At 42.1% G+C, this 17,772-nt stretch overlaps 1 protein-coding gene across 1 annotated transcript in view; it reads left to right on the top strand.

Annotated features, from left to right (window-relative positions):
- Positions 1-17,772, top strand: part of DCC (DCC netrin 1 receptor) — a 904,619-nt gene that overhangs the window by 366,678 nt on the left and 520,169 nt on the right. The window contains exon 2 of the mRNA XM_060280362.1: positions 4,135-4,455. Coding sequence (XP_060136345.1) covers positions 4,135-4,455 — 321 coding nt within the window. The remainder of the gene's footprint in view (positions 1-4,134; positions 4,456-17,772) is intronic.

Raw genomic sequence — 17,772 nt, 5'->3', positions numbered from 1 at the left:
CAGCCAAGCTCCAGCTTTTCCCTTCTGTATATCATATAATCAATTTTGCTCCTGCAATCACTGAGCAATAAGGCCTGGTGCCATTTCAAAAGAAAGGTAGTGTTTTGTGGCTGATCCAATTCTGACTTCACCTACCGAAAGGAGAGGAACAAATAAACTCATATATTACGTAACTGAGCTGAAAATGGAGGTGCTTTAAATGAGGAAGGATCTAGAATGAAAGGGGAGGTGTGGCATTGAGAGGTCAACCTTCGGAAGACCTCTAGCAAACTAACCTGAATGTTTGAATCACACTGAGGATTGCTGTTGACGTTAGTTCAACAAACTGTTCCATATTGGACCATAGGGAGAGCTGTTCAGTAGTCATCTGGTCCCAGTTATGCTTTCTTAACTTGAAGGAAGTCTTCATCTGGCAGCAATTTTCCAGGAGCATGTGACAAAGAGGGGAGTGGTGGTGTTTATTTGGCCTCCTGGCAGCAACATTGCTGTGGCCTAACAGGCGAGACAATGGGAGTATTGAGGTGGCAGGGAGGTGGGCATGGTTTGGGCATCCTGGTAAGCCCTACCATATGTCAACCTCCCCATCACTTTATCCCTTCTTCTCTACCAGTAAGCTGCAGTGATGGTGCCAACATCCCTCCCTGCAGTCCACACCTGTTCTTTCCTGTAAAAAGGAATTGCAGCCCAGTTTGAACGTTCTTCCTGCAGCTCCTAGGGTATGCATTCACACAGTTTCTGTGATATAACACCCTGTGACTCTTGCTTCTTCACCTTGGTTTCTCCGGGCACTGTATTTCAGAGGCGATTTCCCTTTCTTTCCCCTTCCCAAACTCTTTCACCAGTCACTCAAACTGTTAAGCATCGGGTACCAAAGCAATTTTCAGCTAACTGTAGCTTTTGGAGTGATTATGAATAGCTGGAATTGTGACTCAATGGCTGGGGTAATTGCACCAAAAATAGAGTTAATCTTTGTTTAACTCCTGCAACTTTATGTACTCGGCACACTGAAAACTGACAGAGCACCACTGTTTCAAAATACGAGGTTTGTTTTCCTGCAGTAATAGATCACTGGCATAAGGTCTTAAATGGTTTTGCTAAAGCAAATGGCATCTTCACTGGAGCATACAAAACATCCCCGATTATTCTATGGCTATTGTTTTTAAAGTGTCACTGAAAGTAGAGAATTATTTTTGGAAGTGTTATGCCGTTTGGAAGTTGGGCTATGAATGGGGTCAGGTATGAGTGCAATAAAAATTATGGAGGAAGAAGAATTTTGCACAGTCCACATTTTAAAGCAAACTGACCTATTTTGCACACCACAGACCAAAAACAATGCATACCTATTCATTGGATTTTACATATTCCATTGGATTTTGCACCTTTTCAAAATCCCAGCTAAGCCCTCTAAATAAGATATAAGTTGAGCAGAAGTTGTTGCATCTCTGCTGTTGACTGAATCTGATGTTAACTGCTCATTTTTCTGTATGCTATCCTGGCTGGAGACTCGGGGGCTGTGGGGAGATTGGGTTGGCTGATTAAATTACAGTTCTCAACTCATAAAATGTACCATTTAAAACAGATTAATAGTATTATTTCACAATTGCTTTAGGGTAAAATACATTTGGGACGCGGGAGAGATTTGCTTGTATTTAAGTTAATTCAGGCAGGTGGCGCTGTGGGTTAAACCACAGAGCCTCTTGGGCTTGCCGATCAGAAGGTCGGCGGTTTGAATCCCCGCGACGGGGTGAGCTCCCGTTGCTTGGTCCCAGCTCCTGCCAACCTAGCAGTTCAAAAGCACGCTGAAGTGCAAGTAGATAAATAGGTACCGCTCAGGAGGGAAGGTAAACGGCATTTCCATGCACTGCTCTGGTTCGCCAGAAGCGGCTTAGTCATGCTGGCCACATGATCCGTAAGCTGTACGCCAGATCCCTCGGCCAATAAAGCGAGATGAGCGCCACAACCCCAGAGTCATCAGCGACTGGACCTAATGGCCAGGGGTTCCTTTACCTTTACCTTTAAAATAAGTTTATAAATGCATGCATTGAGATAAAATATTTATAGAGGATTTTTCATACTTAAAAAAAAATGTATTCTGATTTAACAGCATAATGGAATGGACTTTTGAATGAAACCATCCGAAACTGACACAAGCTGTCCATCCTTAGTAAAGGCAGAGAACTGTCCCAAATGTCTTGGACTATAATTCCCATCATCCCTAGCCTATGTGGCCAACATAGCTGCCAAGTTATCCCTTTTTTAAAGGGATTTTCCCTTATGCTGAATAGGCTTCCTCGCAAGAAAAGGGAAAACTTGGCAGCTATGGTGGCCAATGTAGTCAGGCATGCTGGGAGTTGTAGTCAAAAACATCTGGAGACTTAGAAAAGGCCGCGTAACACAAATCTGTATTTCTCACCAACAGTACACTTGATGAGAAGTTGCCACCAACCCTAGCAGCCACATGAAAATCCTCTTAGTATGTGTAGACATCATGTTTCTTAGATGTACATCTCATAGTATAAAGTGTAAGTTACGAGGTGTACACCAAAAAAAGGAAATGATTACAGCAGCCTTTGCCAACCTGGTGCCTTCCATATATTTTGGGCCAGGGCTGACGTGGGATGATTTTGACATTCCCCATCATCCCTGGTCCAAAATAAATGGAGGCACCAGGCTGGTGAAGGCTGTTCTACACACACTAAGAAGACATGGATCTGACTGCTGAAAGGCTGTCTGTCAGTCGTGCCCATAACCTTGGTTGTGGACTGAGTGGGATGAATGGAATCAATTCATAGGTTGGGTGACTCAGTCTATTTCCCCACCTATTTGATCCTGTTTCCATGTTGATACGTGACTTGAGAAGGGAAAAAAACCTCATAGAAATTTAAATAAGTATTTAAATAGCATTTTCAAAATATTTCTCTCAAAACATGCATTTATATACTGTATTTTGATAGGGTTTTGAGCTGGCATGCTCAGAAAGTGACGAAGCTTACAGATAACTTAAGTTCTGGCCCATACTTTAATCAAGGTTTTGCAGATTAGGACAGGCTGAACGGGGATTCGCAGAGATAAAATACTTGAAGCATCCTTACCAATTCATGTCTGCGGCTGAATGTAAACTGATACCTTCAAAGTTTCTAGCTAGGTGCTAGTACAACCTGCCTGCAACAGTCATCATGTCTAATCTTTTCACTTGGAAACCTTTGATAAGTTTCTGAGAAATCCAATGGTCCCCAAGTGCACAGTTTGAAACCTTTGTAATAGAGGTTAGTGATATGAAAACTCATACAGCCCTTTTTTAGTGTCTTCCTTGTATTTCAGTTTTTACAGGAAGCTGTTGCACTGGGTTTTATGAAATTGCAAAGAACAGCAGGCAGTGAGATGTGTACTGTACTTTGGTGTTCCACCCAAGTGGCTTGGTGGCATTCAGAATTTGCTTTCTCTTCCCTAGGAATTTGTTCATTTGAGAGAGCTCTATCGAATAACAGCGGTCCTCTTGGGAGTAAAATTCATCTCGGTGCAGAGGGTTGGTGCAGATGTAATAAACCACTTACAGTAAATCCCAGCTAAGCCCTCTAAATAAGAAATAAGTTGAGCAGAAGTTGTTGTGCCTCTGCTGTTGACTGAATCTGATGTTAACTGCTCATTTTTCTGTATGCTATCTTGGCTGGAGACTTGGGGGCTGTGGGGAGATTGGGTTGGCTGCTTAAATTACAAACTGGTCTCTCTTTATTTGGTTTGCATAGGTTGATAAGGTATTAATATATCCTTGCAGAAATTTTGCTCAGAAAGATAGGCTTTTCTAAAATAGAATTTGTAGAATTGCCACCAGTTTTCTGGCAAAACAAAATTCAAGGCAGATTGACAAGGTGAAGCGAGGGATGGTTTTGATTTTCTTGGAAGGGCCACAAAACCATAAGTTGTGTCTGACTTTTTCCTGAAGCAAGATTCAAGGTGGATTTGCATGCTCTTAACACAGGCAAAATGTCAGTGGGAATTTCAACCATAGTTAAAGGAATCTATACATTAGCATCATTTCTTCAGAGGCAATCTCAATATTCCCCGGACCAAAAAGTTGCTTTCTGAGGATTGTAGTGAACTAACTGGGCTATTCTTCACCATTTATCCCAACAGGCACACAAGTTAAGGGATTTACAACATTGCGGTTCCTGATTGAGCCTTCGGATGCTGTCACCATGCGAGGAAGTAACGTGTTGCTCAACTGCACGGCAGAATCGGATCAAGGGATTCCTGTCATCAAATGGAAAAAGGATGGAGTCTTTTTAAACTTGGCAGTGGATGAGAGAAGGCAGCAGTTTCCCAATGGATCTCTTTTGATACAAAACATAGTCCATTCCAGACACCATAAACCTGATGAGGGCCTTTATCAATGTGAAGCATCATTAGAAGGTATTGGAGCTATCATCAGTCGGACAGCCAAAATCTCTGTAGCAGGTAAGAGATCACCTTTCTTTCTTTCTTTCTAACTCTACATGGATTAAGACTTGTTTTGTTTGTGCATTTTGGATTAATGCTTTTCCTAATCCTTGCCAGGACAGAAGCACATAGTGGACCTTAATCTGGGGCAGGCAGGAATTCAGACTGTGCACCAACAATCAGTTGTGGCCAAAAGAGAGAACTGCAGGGAGATGAGACAAATATAATCAATGATACCTCTATACAACAACAGGTCAAAGGAAATGAAGAGCCACAATAAAAAAACTTCCATTTCTGGCTTGCTCTCTGGTGTGCAGACTTGGGGGACTGAACTTCTCCTGCTGGCTACAAACTACCCCTTTCCCCTTGCCTCATCTTGCGCCTCTCCCAACCGAAGAGCTGAGTTTGACATTCACAAATATCAGTGTAAATGTGGAGTAAGGTATAGCCTAGAATTGAAGTATGTGGTGTGAGGGTGCTGTAGAATCAAAGCACCAGTTCCTAGGGATGCATCTGGTGCAGAATGCGGCCACCAGACTTCTAACTGGTGTGGACAGGCTTATGCTCATCACAGCAATTTTAAAAATAATTTCAATGGCTGTCTGTTCATTTTATGGATCCAGTGCTGAGTGCTGTTGCCTACCATTGGGGCCCTAAATGGCTTAGGACCCAAATATTAGAAGTAACACTACTTCTCATTTCAGTGTACCAGTGAACTCTTCTAGAGTACCACAATGATGGAAATCTTGTTGCGTGCAATCAACTTTTAATTTTAAATAACTATCAGGACAAAAGGGGAAACTTTTATCATTCCTTTTTTTTAAAAAAAAAAGTGGTATGTCTCCTCCACAGAAATGAAGTTAGACATGACATTACTGCCACAGTAATTTATTTCTGACAAGCTACTATTCATGCTTAAATATGTCTAATCAACCCTTTGTTGCTGTGTGATATTTGAAGCATGTTTATTATCTTCAAAAACAAGAAGCAGTCTTTGAAGCTAGAAATTAACTGCTTTCCAGATTAATTCAGGGTCAGAAAAAAACAAAATACCAAACTTCTGCAGAATGTGAAATGTACTTTTTTAGCACCTCTCCCCCCCCCCCCCCCGCCCACTTAGCTTTTCTAGAGTGACAGGAATTCATTAGAGAACTTACTGCATTCAGCAGCATTAGTTTCTGCCGCTCATTTTTGGGTGAAGTGTCTCTTAAACAGAGCTGACGCAAATTGGCCACTTCTGAAATCACAAGATGATTTAGGGAGTTTAACAAATACTTGAATTCAGATTCATGACCCTTGTGAAGGTTGCCAAATCCAAGACTTTGCTACATTCGGAGGTTAAAAAGTATCCCACCATTTGTACTTGGTAATATGCTGTCTTGTACAGTATTTTAGAAGTGTCTTCTGTTCACACCAGCCTTGATCTATATTAGCTTAACCAATCAATAGAACCTTGAACAGAACCTCCCATATAATGAATGAAGACTGTGGGGAAGAAATCTTGATGTGAATCAAGATTTGCAGGGGAGCCTCGCCCCACTGCTGGTTTGGGGTACTAAGTGAAAGTTTTTTAATCCCTCCCCTGCAAGAGTCTCTCTTTCTCTCCCTCCTCTCTCTATATTCCTAGAAAAATGAAGCCAAGTTGCATAATTTCCCCACAATCAGTGGAGACTGCCCTCAGCCAGCCTCTACCTACAAATTTCTTCCTTGCAACCAGTCCAGGGTGTTGTGGTTTTGCCTGTCAGCTTCCTTCTCCTTTGTCTCAGTGTTGCCCTTACAGAACTCTCAGCAGCCTTAACAAACTACAGTTCCCATAATTCTTTGGGGGAAGCTACTGCTGTTTGAAGTGGTATGATGCTGCTTAAATGCTGGGGCCTAATGCTCATCTAGGTAGTTTAGGGGGTTTAACAAATTGAAGGATGTCGTCCTCTTTCTATGCTCCTCCCGATGGCAACATGTAGATGGGGACAGATATATCCCTGCTTTAAGTTGTTTACATACTGTCTTCTCTTGTATATTATTTACTGCAAATCTTGATAACTAAGCTCTTTAGTGACAAAACGTTGGATTACTGGAACAATGTCCAAGCAATGAACCACTGGTATATCTAGTGCTTTTTTTCTGGGGGGACACATGGGTATGCATACCCCTAAACATTTTGTGAATCTTTGTACTTTTGTCCATTTACTGTATTTATTTCCCCTGATTTGAACTATAAAATGGTGATTTCCTTGAGTCAAAATGAGAGTACCCCTGAACATTTTTAAAGAAAAAAAAAGCACTGGGTATATGAACACTTTTTAAAGAAAAAAAGCACACTGGGTGGGGCTGTGGTTTAAACCACAGAGCCTAGGGCTTGCCGATCAGAAGGTTGGCTGTTCTAATCCCCATGACGGGGTGAGCTCCCATTGCTCGGTCCCAGCTCCTGCCAACCTAGCAGTTCAAAAGCATGTCAAAGTACAAGTAGATAAATACCTCCAGTGGGAAGGTAAACGGCATTTCTGTGTGCTGCTCTGGTTCACCAGAAGCGGCTTTGTCATGCTGGCCACATGACCCGGAAGCTGTTCGCTGGCTCCCTTGGCCGATAAAGCAAGATGAGTGCCGCAACCCCAGAGTTGGTCACGACTGGACCTAATGGTCATGGACTCTTTATTACTGCATTTGCAATTGTTCAAGACAAAATCTAATTTGGAAAGAGAAGAAATGAGCACTGAACCACTGATATATTACAAACGAACTTTTTATTTACTGTTTTTGCTATTGTTTAAGATAAAACCTATTTGGGAAAGGAACTACTTTCCCCATTTTTATGGACGTTTAGTTACAGATAGTTGCCTTGGTGATATTACCTTGTGTCGATTACAGTAGTTATTGTATCACCACTCTGGTCATTGTTTTCTTGTAGAACTCTCAGCAGCCTTAACAAACTACAGTTCCCATAATTCTTTGGGGGAAGCCTATGACAGTGGTGTGATGCTGCTTTAAAGGTGGGGCCTAAATGCTCATCTAGACGCTCATCTAGATAGTTTATATATATTGCCAATCCCTATTTGAACCAGAATCACAAACTTGAGGCTGTTCTAACATTTCCAGTTTCACATGCTTTCCTCCTTTCTCTTCCACACACCCCTCTGAAGCTTAGCATAAACTCCAGAATCACTTGCAATCCCACTTCCTCTTTCATTTCTACCTTGCCCCACTGCACAGTGTTCTGTGAAAGTCCCTGCAGTCAACACTTGGGACAAATGGTCCATTAAAACTGCTGGAAGGGCAGTGCTATTTATTAATTTGTATTACATTTGCTGCATCGCAACCCTCATTTTAGATGGCCGTCCCTCACCTGTTAATGGAATCGTTCAAATGCTAGAAATTTGGAGTGCCTGCTTTTTGAGCGGTTTAAATGATTTTTAGTGTTGGAAGCTGCAAGGGAAGAATTTCTGCATTCAGCTGCAGAGAAACATTTTCCTCTGCATGAGAGATAAATATTGCTAGCTGAACTGGAAATGTGCTTGAGCTGACCCTCGTTAAAATATTGGCAGCATGTTCCTGTCTTAAGGCACAGGGCAGATGGAATATAAAAAAAGGAGAGAGAGAAAGTGTAAGGGTAAATTAAAAAAAAAATGAAGGGCTGATCTGGTATCATGTTTATCTTGGCATCTGTAAGGTAAAGCAAAGCAAAGCAAGAAGTATTACTTCCAGAGTAAGGTTGTTCCTTGGGGTAAGTTCATGCACTAATGAGGCATGAGAATGATTCCTTTTTTAAAATATCTATGGCACAGAGGAAGTTGGTGCAGAGAATGCTCCCTCCTGACTGTCAAACTTGGGCTGATTTGGCAGTAGACTGAAGATAAATGAAATGAAACCCCAGATTTACAGAAAGGCATAATTGCTGTCATGCCTCACAAGCTGGCTTTACGAGATCATCTGGCTGGCTATAGGACGACAGACTAGAAGAAGCATTGGTCTAGTTTATCAGAGTTGCTCACATGTGCTTATCCAGGCAGGACGGCAGTCGCAACAAGTGATTGACGATTTTAACTCCCATTGAAAGATGCTATGGAGGTATGAGAAGATATTGTAGCAATACATAACAGGCGATCGGGTGGTTTTGCACAACGTACAATGATTACTTTTATTTTTACAATTGTTATTACTGATTAAATTTCTACCCCACCTCTCTTCATAAAGGAACCCAGGCTAGCAAACCCCTTGAATGGGAACACTGTAAAGTTAAAGTAAATTAAAAATAAGAAGAATATCTAGAAACATTTAAGAACAATCATGTAGCTTCACAGCTAATAATATTGAGATTTCCAGGAACAGAGTCTGCACAGTCCCTAGCCAATTCAGGCTCACCTGAGGAACACCTGACCTGCTGGCCCAAAATCAATTTTGGAGGCTGGGCTAATCTTTCCTTGGGGTTTTTAAATTGATGGGCAGAGGATTCAATCCTGATCAGGTCTGCTGCTTTCCTAGCATGGGGATTGGGGAATTCAGTAGGGCTGCCTGCCTTTCTCACCTGCTTGACACACCTCCCACTGACAGCACAGGATCATTCCATGAAGCCTGATCCAACCCAGGGGAATCTGGGACAGTCTCCACCTGACTTGGCCAAGGATTCAGTTTGGGATTTAGCCAAATCTGCTGCTAACAGGGACATTTATAAGTTCCTCCTGAATGTTAATAATGGGAGAGGCAGAAGCACCTTTCCAGGAGGGCATTCCACAGGTCAATGCTACCTGGGCAATGTGCTCCATTAAAAAATGTCCTTCCCCTCCCTCTTTTAAAGAATAACTGGGAAATGTTCAGTCCCTAAACTGTATTAGAGGTTACTATGCAGATGCTAGTGGTTAAGAGAGAAGTGCACACCAACATTGCAACCGTTTCCAACAGGATGATACAGGCATAAACGAAACCGCAGCAGAGGCTTCTCCTTTGCAACCCTGGAGTTTCTTATATCGCCTGACACTTGCTGCAAAGGTGCTGTACTGCATAGGAACATGAGAAGTTGCTTCATAGCAAGTCAGACCATTGGCCCAACTAGCTCACTACTGCCAGTGACTCTCCAGGGCTTTAGGCAGGGCACGCAGAACCCTATGCATGCAAAGCAGATGCTTCACCACTGAGCTATGACCCTCACAACTCACTGTTTATTTGTACCCCCAAAGTGGATTCATTTATTCATTTTGAGATGTGTAGCAGCCGTCTCTGCACTCCCCAACCAGCTCGTGCTAAAATAAAAAATCTAGCGTACGTAAATGCATCATTAAAAATCCAAAATGTCTAAACAGAAAAGTTTTAATCAGGTTGGGAGGGCTCCAGCCTGCCCAAATTCCCTTGGCTTGCTTTCCCTTTTAAGAAAGAAGGCCCTCGTGGCTTCTGATTGCACAACATGGCCTTTCCAATCCCAGAATCCTATTTCTCACCATAGCCATTCGGGTGTCTCTGGGAAGCCCTCAGGCAGGCCATGTAACAAAAAAACTATTTTCTGTAGAAGGGAGAAGAAGTAAGTTTATATCAGAAGTAAGTTGCTGTCAGGTAAAAATAAGTGTTGAGTTTCACAGAGCAAGCTGTGTGAAGTTGAAACCACAGGTTATTGTACTGACACATTTTTTGTGGTATAAACTGTCCTGCTGAAATTCTTTGTGCTGCCTCTGTTGGAGAATGTCAGCTCTTGGTGAGAGTCTTCATTCTGTGTACTTTTGTGCCTTACACCAAGTGTCTACTTTTTAGAGTCAGGCTGCTTCTTTCCTTCTATGGAGGTCTGAAGATATATCCAAGAGTGTTGGACAACCATGTCTTTCAGGTGCTGAAACTGCCCCAACACTTTGTTCTGCACACAAGAAAGTATCTGAAAATAACCTTGTGGTAAGGGGGAGAGAGTGGGCAACAGATCCAATTCTGTTTTAGGTATATAATTGTTTGTTTGAGGGAATTTACATCCTGCCCATCAGTAAAATTCCCAGGGTAGCTTACCATGTCTAAAACCACAATAAAACACATTTAAAATATATAATAAAACAGTAAAAATCTGAGGAGCATACAAACAATAAACTCAACCGAAATGAGACCGATCAGACAGAAATAAAAGACCTGAGAAAAATAAAAAGAAAGGTCTTCACCTGGCTCTGAAATCAGATTAGCCTAGACAACAAGTGTAGGAGCATCCCTGAGGAGAACATGGAAGGTGCCTACACCGAGAAGGCCCTTTCCCCCCAGAAGCCACATGCATCACCTTGGATGGTGAGGGAACCCTAAAGAAGGACCTCCGGGAAAATATTAGTGTACACACAGCACAAGATAGGAAATGCAGCTGGTTAACTTCAGAAGGGAGGTCTTAGCATGAGAGGAAACATTGCTGTATACCACTAACTCCTCATATTACAAATGTCTTCTGTATTTCCATTATAGTTGCAGAACTGCAATTGCATCCTAAAGCAGGTTTTGCTAAAATACCAAGTCTGTTTCTACCTTTTCTAAATGGGTTCCATAAGAGGGAATGATTTTTCTGGAGGATTTTTATGTATGGCATGAGGAAATTTCATGCTACAAAATGTTAAATTGCTTTGATGCTTTTTTTAAAAAAAGAATATTATACTAGCAAAGAGATTGAAATAAATTACTTGCCCTTTAATATTTCCTATAGTTGGGGTGGGTTTGGTCACTGAATCCTTACAATCTAATATTAGACTCTCATTTGGAGACAATAGGGCTGCTTGCAACATTTTAAGATCTTGCTTTTACGTCTTGGTAACATATTAAATCAATGTCTTTCATGGTTATGAATGACAAACCACAGGGACCCACTAAGTCAAACGCATTTTCTTCCAAGAGCGAGTATGTGCTTGGTTTCATCTAATTTTCAAAGCATTAGTAGTTCATAAACCAGTTCCTGATGAAAGCAGTCAATTTTACTTAGCATAGCATACATGAGCCTTGTAAGTGCAATGTTGTTTAAAGCTACAAGTTGCCAGCGAAATTTCAAACCAACCAACTATGTTTGAATAGGGAGCCCTGGACTTTGAAGAGGTGATGGAGATCCCACTTGCTCAAACTCCAACAAGTAAGAAGCCCATCTTGTGTCCACCTCTCTGACTTGAGGCAGTTGCACTGATGTACTTGGAGCCTGGGGATTCCAGCCTGAATGCTACAGCAGAGCCACCATATTCCCAGCACCATCTCCTAAAACAAACAGGAACCCTTTAACTAAAAGAGGCTTTTTCCAGTGGAGGCGGAGCTAGAGACTGCCCCCGTATTTCTGTCTCAGTCTAGCATAGCCATTTGCAGAAGCAGTATTTCTTTCTGCTTGTATAGATCATAATCAACAATACCGTCATCATCATCAACAACAATTCTCTGTTGCCCTTCACCTAAGGATCATAAAGGCAGTTTACAATATAAAAACACAAAAGTATTTAACATAGTAACAAACGAGAACAATAACCCCGCTACACACAGTTTAAAAGACCATAGATGGTTTGACTAGCCAAAGGCCCGGGAGAAGAGGAATGTTTTCGCCTGGCGGCCAAAGATATGTAACAAAGGCGCCAGGCGAGTCTCCCTAGGGAACACATTCCACAAGCAGAGAGTCATGGTAGAAAAGGCCACCTTCTGGACTTCTCACTCTAGCCCAGGCGTCCCCAAACTAAGGCCCGGGGACCGGATGCGGCACAATCTCCTTTTAAATCCGGCCCGCAGGCGGTCCAGGAATTAGCATGTTTTTACATGAGTAGAATGTGTCCTTTTATTTAAAATGCATCTCTGGGTTATTTGTGGGGCATAGGAATTCATTCATTTTTTTCCCCTCAAAATATAGTCCGGCCCCCCCACAAGGTCTGAGGGACAGTGGACCGGCCCCCTGCTGAAAAAGTTTGCTGACCCCTGCTCTAGCCTCAGCTTCTATTGGAGCTGTCCAGGGTGCTACCTGGAAAGTGAAGCCTTGCTTGGAGCCCTGCTTGGACTGGAACCCCCATCTGCCTCACCACCTGGAACAGAGCAAAAATGCCTTTGGATCCAAGAGGACAGAATGAGTGGGATCCATCTTTTTAATTAGGCAAGATGCTTTGTGCACAGTGCTGACAGGGCATCAGAAATCATCTTTTCCCAGGACTTTCTCAAGGGCTCCCCGAGCCTCTGCAATCGCCATTTGTAAAAGTATTCTTGGCTGGAGAGGGAATGAGAGCAGTGAAGAGAAACTAAGAGGCTGCCTCCTACTTTAACATCTTATTAAAAGTCCCAATTTAACAGGCTACTGATTATTGGTATTTCTCGTAATTGGTAGGTCTGAAGATAGAGACATTATGTTAAACCATTTGGTTTTTCTTTTCATCAACAACTCCTGGGTCAATGCACTGAGGTTTCTCAGGCTTTAGTTGCCAGCATAAGCATTGGTCACTTGGGGGTGTATGGGGAGGGAGGGAGGGAGGAAGGAGAAAGGGACATTTTTCTTCAGGTATCAATTGCATGCATTGGTAATGATGAGAAGGATAATTGCAGAGGTGATTCAGCTCTGCTAATTTGATTGAGTAAGGCATAATTTCCTTCACATTTGGACCAGGTGTTCTACACTGATTCCATTTTTATTTTTTTCTCTAATTGGGGAGCTTAAGGATTGATGATTTTGTTCACAGATACCATTTTCTGGAAACATGTTAAAAAAATAACCTTGGTGGGGGGAAATAACAAGGAGGTATAACGCTGAAGTGTTTTTCCTCGCGAGCTTATCATTGTGTTTGGGGCAACACAAAAGCTTCCTAGGGGCATGACACTATCAGTAATAGTGGGTGTTTATTTGAAAGAGAGATTGTTCAATACTGTTCCTCTCCCTCTGCAATGCATAAGTTCAAGGAAGTGTTCAGTGTACACAGTGCCTACATTGTAGAAGTTTACAACCACCTGCCAAATCTCAAATAACAGTGAATACTATAAACCCTTAAGAACTACAGTCCACACACGCAAAGCCAATTTCAAGAAAGAATTGTATTCAAGTTATTGATAGTTTCTGATTCCACAGGGAAGAGTTATTTTTGAGTTTCCAGCTTGAGTACCTCCTGGGGGAAAAAACAACCCTGTCAGTCAGTATCTCGTGTGAACTGGAACATGCCCTTATCGAAACTTCTGTTTTGGACACGAGTTTTTCTTGAAAGGCTACTGTCCTTGGAAGTGGTCATGGCTCAGTGGCACAGCACATGCTTTCTAGGCACACAGTCCCAGGTTGACTCATTGACATCTTCAGTTAAAAGGTTGGGTAGCTGGTTGTTGGAGCTGGAGCCAAAGGTGGGTCAGTGTGGAAGACACAGGGCTCCATTATCAGTGAAGCTGACTCTGTACACAAGGAAATGGCTTACAACTCAGCAACCATTTCCTACAAAGTCTTGCCCCTATGTAGCAGTTTCCAGGAAAATCTCAAACTGCATCTACACACTTCTGGCCTCTGTTCTGCTCTCCTCATTATTCTGTGCATTCTTGGAGACCACAGGAAAAGGGAACTTGTCACAAGGAATATTTGTTAGATTCTTCAGCAGCCTCTTGAGACCCACTCCTCTGCTTCAGCCTCGGAGTCTGAACTGCTCCCTGTCACCGGCTTCCCCTGCTCACTAAACTCTGTTGCCCCTCCAGCATCCAGCCATCTTCTCCCTCTGATCTCTCCCCAGTGTCCCTCCACCAATCCTCTGGCTGGTGCCTCCCACCACTCCTCTTTGTCCATACAGTCCCTGACACTGCAGATAGTAAGGGTCTTCTTGAGAGCCAGTGCGGTGTAGTGGTTAAGAGCGGTAGACTCATAATCTGGTGAACTGGGTTCGCGTCTCCGCTCCTCCACATGCAGCTGCTGGGTGACCTTGGGCTAGTCACACTTCTCTGAAGTCTCTCAGCCCCACTCACCTCACAGAGTGTTTGTTGTGGGGGAGGAAGGGAAAGGAGAATTTTAGCCGCTTTGAGACTCCTTCGGGTAGTGATAAAGCGGGATATCAAATCTAAACTCCAACTCCTCCTCCTCCTCCTCCTCTTCTTCTTCCTGATAAACCTTGAAATTCGCTGCCAGTCTCAATAATCTCTTGACCTGATAAAAAGGTGCCTTAAGACGTTCCTACATTTCCATAAGGAAGAAAGTGTGAAAACCACTGTTCTAAGCAGGCTTGAAATCAAAATGAAGTGGCGTCAGCTCAGGCCTAAATTCAGCCCAAGCTGCCAGTCAGGATTGGCAGCCCAAGGCTAGACGTCCCATTGCACTTTTCACCAATGCATTAATATATAATAACAAACAGGCGCAGCATTTTAAAAATGGCTCCTTTTTCAAGGGTTTTTTGCTCTTGCACATTTAAAAATTGATTTGTTTGATAGCACTGAAATAACAAATGTCTAAATCCTGGCAATTGACAATGCAAAGGGGAAAACAATCCATGGGGGAAATGTGACTAGCCAATTGCAAATTTACGTGGATGGCTGCACTTTTATGAACTTCATATCAATATCTCCCTGCTATGGATTTTCTTTTAATGCAAATCTAATATGCTTTACACTCAGGCTTGGAGTGAAGTGGTTTAAGACCACAGACTCAGTATAATTTTAAACTGTAAATATGCCCAGTCCATTGAATATCTGTGCATGTTGGACTTTGGGGAGCCCTCTGATGAATAGTTGTTTTTGATGATGGTTTTCTAGTAGCACCTTTATTTATTTGAGAGCAGATCTGATATTTCCAACCTTTTTCCTGTAAAACTTCCCAAAAATGTTTAGGAATTACCTTGTTACGTTGCAAGTATGGAGAATAATAGTGGCTTTATATTGTATTGAATAGGAACAATGGCACGTGCAATCTCAAATTTTTGTTTGAGGGCTTTTGGAGCAACTCCTGTAGCTGATATTTGACATGAATTCTTTGTACTTCCCCAAACAGGCTTTATTCCAAGGCTAGGTTTTAATGTTGGTTTTGTTATATTATTCTCATGTGCTTTCCCCCCTTTCAATTTTATGTGTGTGAAATATTGCCATGTCTGTTTAATAGCTACCCTATTAAAATAAGTAACTATTTAGTAGTATATTCTATGGGAGGGTTAAGAAAAAAACTGACACCCCCTCCCAAGTTTCTTATATTGGTGCTATAAACAACTCATGCTGATACAATGCATAATTGCTGCTTGCAATATCTGGGTTAGGGGACTGTATTTAAAATAAGGGGACAGTTCATACACAGTTGGTGGTGAATGCTGTTTTCATCGCGATCGTGTCTGCAAGGCACGAAGGCATGTGAAACATAGCAGCTCTTGCCATTTTTGTAGTTACATTGACATTTTGCAAAAGTTTCTGGGTTCCAGGATGATATTCAACTCAGTTTTACCCAGAGTAGACCCACTGAAAATAATGATTATGACTAAATTGGGGGCATTAATTTCAACTCAATGAGTTTACTCTGGATGAAGCTTAGTTGAATCCTTCCCCTGGTTTGGACAATGTTCCATGGACTTATGGACATCACTTATGTTGGCCATAATGCCCATAAGTCTATGGAATATTCCAGACCCTCTCAGTGTCCCTATTTTCCAGGGACAATTCCAGATTTACAAAAGCTGCCCTAGTTTCTGAATTGATCCCGCTTTTCCTTAGGATGTCCCTATTTTCATCGGGGAAATGTTGGAGGGTATGGGGTTATGCGATCCCCTGGGCCAAGTAGATACGTAGCTATACAATGTTTAGAAAACATCTGAAGTCCTGTACAGGGAAGGTTTTTTGGAAAATGTTTAATGTTTTATTATGTTTTTATATATGTTGGAAGTCACCCAGAGTGACTGGGGCAGCCCAGTCAGATGGGCAGGGTATAAATAATAAAATTATTATTCTTATTCTGCAATATGACATCCTATTTTCGTCAGATAAATGTTGAAGGGTGTGATATTCTCCATTAAGCTTGCTTTTAGTCACTTCACTGACGGAGGAGCATCCACGTTTCCTCTGTTTAAGCCAGTGATGGTGAACCTATGACATGCGTGCCAGATGTGATACGCAGAGCCCTCACTGCTGGCACAGGCCCCATCGGCCCATTTACGCTGTTGTTGTTGTCCCCCCCCCCATTTGTTCTCCCGCTCCTCCTCACGCTACAGCTTGTCTCCGCTGTTAAAACCTGGATCCTTTTTTGTTGTTGTTGTTGCTGGTAGCCAGAGATTGGTTTTTTAACCCTTTCTGTGCTGTTTTTTCTGGCGCTTTGGCAGACTATGTCGGTGCTGTGTGTTAGTTCCAGTGAAGGTATTATTCGTCATTTATTTCTGTTCTCCCCCCCCCCCAAAAGCGCAGCAGCTTTGGGGCATTCCCCCCAAAAAAAGCAAAGCAACTTTTGCACACACACACCCCAAAAGTTCAACAACTCTGGGCACTTTGTGATAAATAAGGGGGTTTTGGTTTGGTTTGGTTAAATAATTAGTTTTTGGTTTGTTAAATACAGTTATATATTACAATTATACATTTTTGTTATTTAAACTATAAATATTGCGAAATTATGGGTTTTTTCCTCGAAGTGACACACCACCCGAGTTATGCTTGGTTTTTTGGCGAATTTTGACACACCAAGCTCAAAAGGTTGCCCATCACTGGTTTAAGCTATTGCTTTATTTCCAATGTGAGGCTTAGGATTCCTGTGTTATACTTCATTTGTTGATCCTGAGGCTGGCTGGAATGTTTCATCTCTGAGGCTTGCAGAGAGCTGATCCTCCTTAACTAACACTGCTTGGAAACCTAAGTGATGGTTTTCCTGAAGTACTGTAATTTTAGAGGTGGCATGTCTGATTTTTCCAGACTGAATGTAGTTGTGCTAACCCTTTACCTCTTTCTGAACTGAGGCATTTGGGTGATGCATTCAGAACCTTGTCACAAGTGTGGGTAGGTTAATCTGTTAGGTTCATTTAAATTAGTATCAGGCTATTTAATTATCCCCATCGAACTGGAAAGACCCAGGCAGGTGTTAATTGCATTTATTTCACTATTATCAGTAAGCTCCTTATTCAGTGTTTTTAAGGAGTCTTCTCTATCTGTGGAGAAGCTGGTAAGAGGATTTGAAACTTAAGTAGGTTCTCGGATTCCCTGGTACCTGTAGCTGAAAGTACATCAAATACAGCATAGGGAGCAAATTAGTGTTTATTTTGTTGCTGTTTTCTGCTGTGGAGGATTGCCACTTTAATCATGAGCTGCAGATTTCTCAAGGCCTAAAGAACATTTTTATATCTTTACCAATTTTTGGGGAGGCAGTTACAAGCCTGTTGAGTCCAATTGGAGATCTAGCAAATACTGTGTCAAAGCTGTGTGATTCCACTTCTCTCTCTGCCTTTTTTTGAGTTGATTAGGTCT

This window comes from Zootoca vivipara, chromosome 11, assembly GCF_963506605.1.
Source record: "Zootoca vivipara chromosome 11, rZooViv1.1, whole genome shotgun sequence".
Classification (NCBI taxonomy): domain Eukaryota; kingdom Metazoa; phylum Chordata; class Lepidosauria; order Squamata; family Lacertidae; genus Zootoca; species Zootoca vivipara.
Note: the sequence above shows the minus strand (reverse complement) of the source record. Positions and strands in the feature narration are given on the sequence as shown.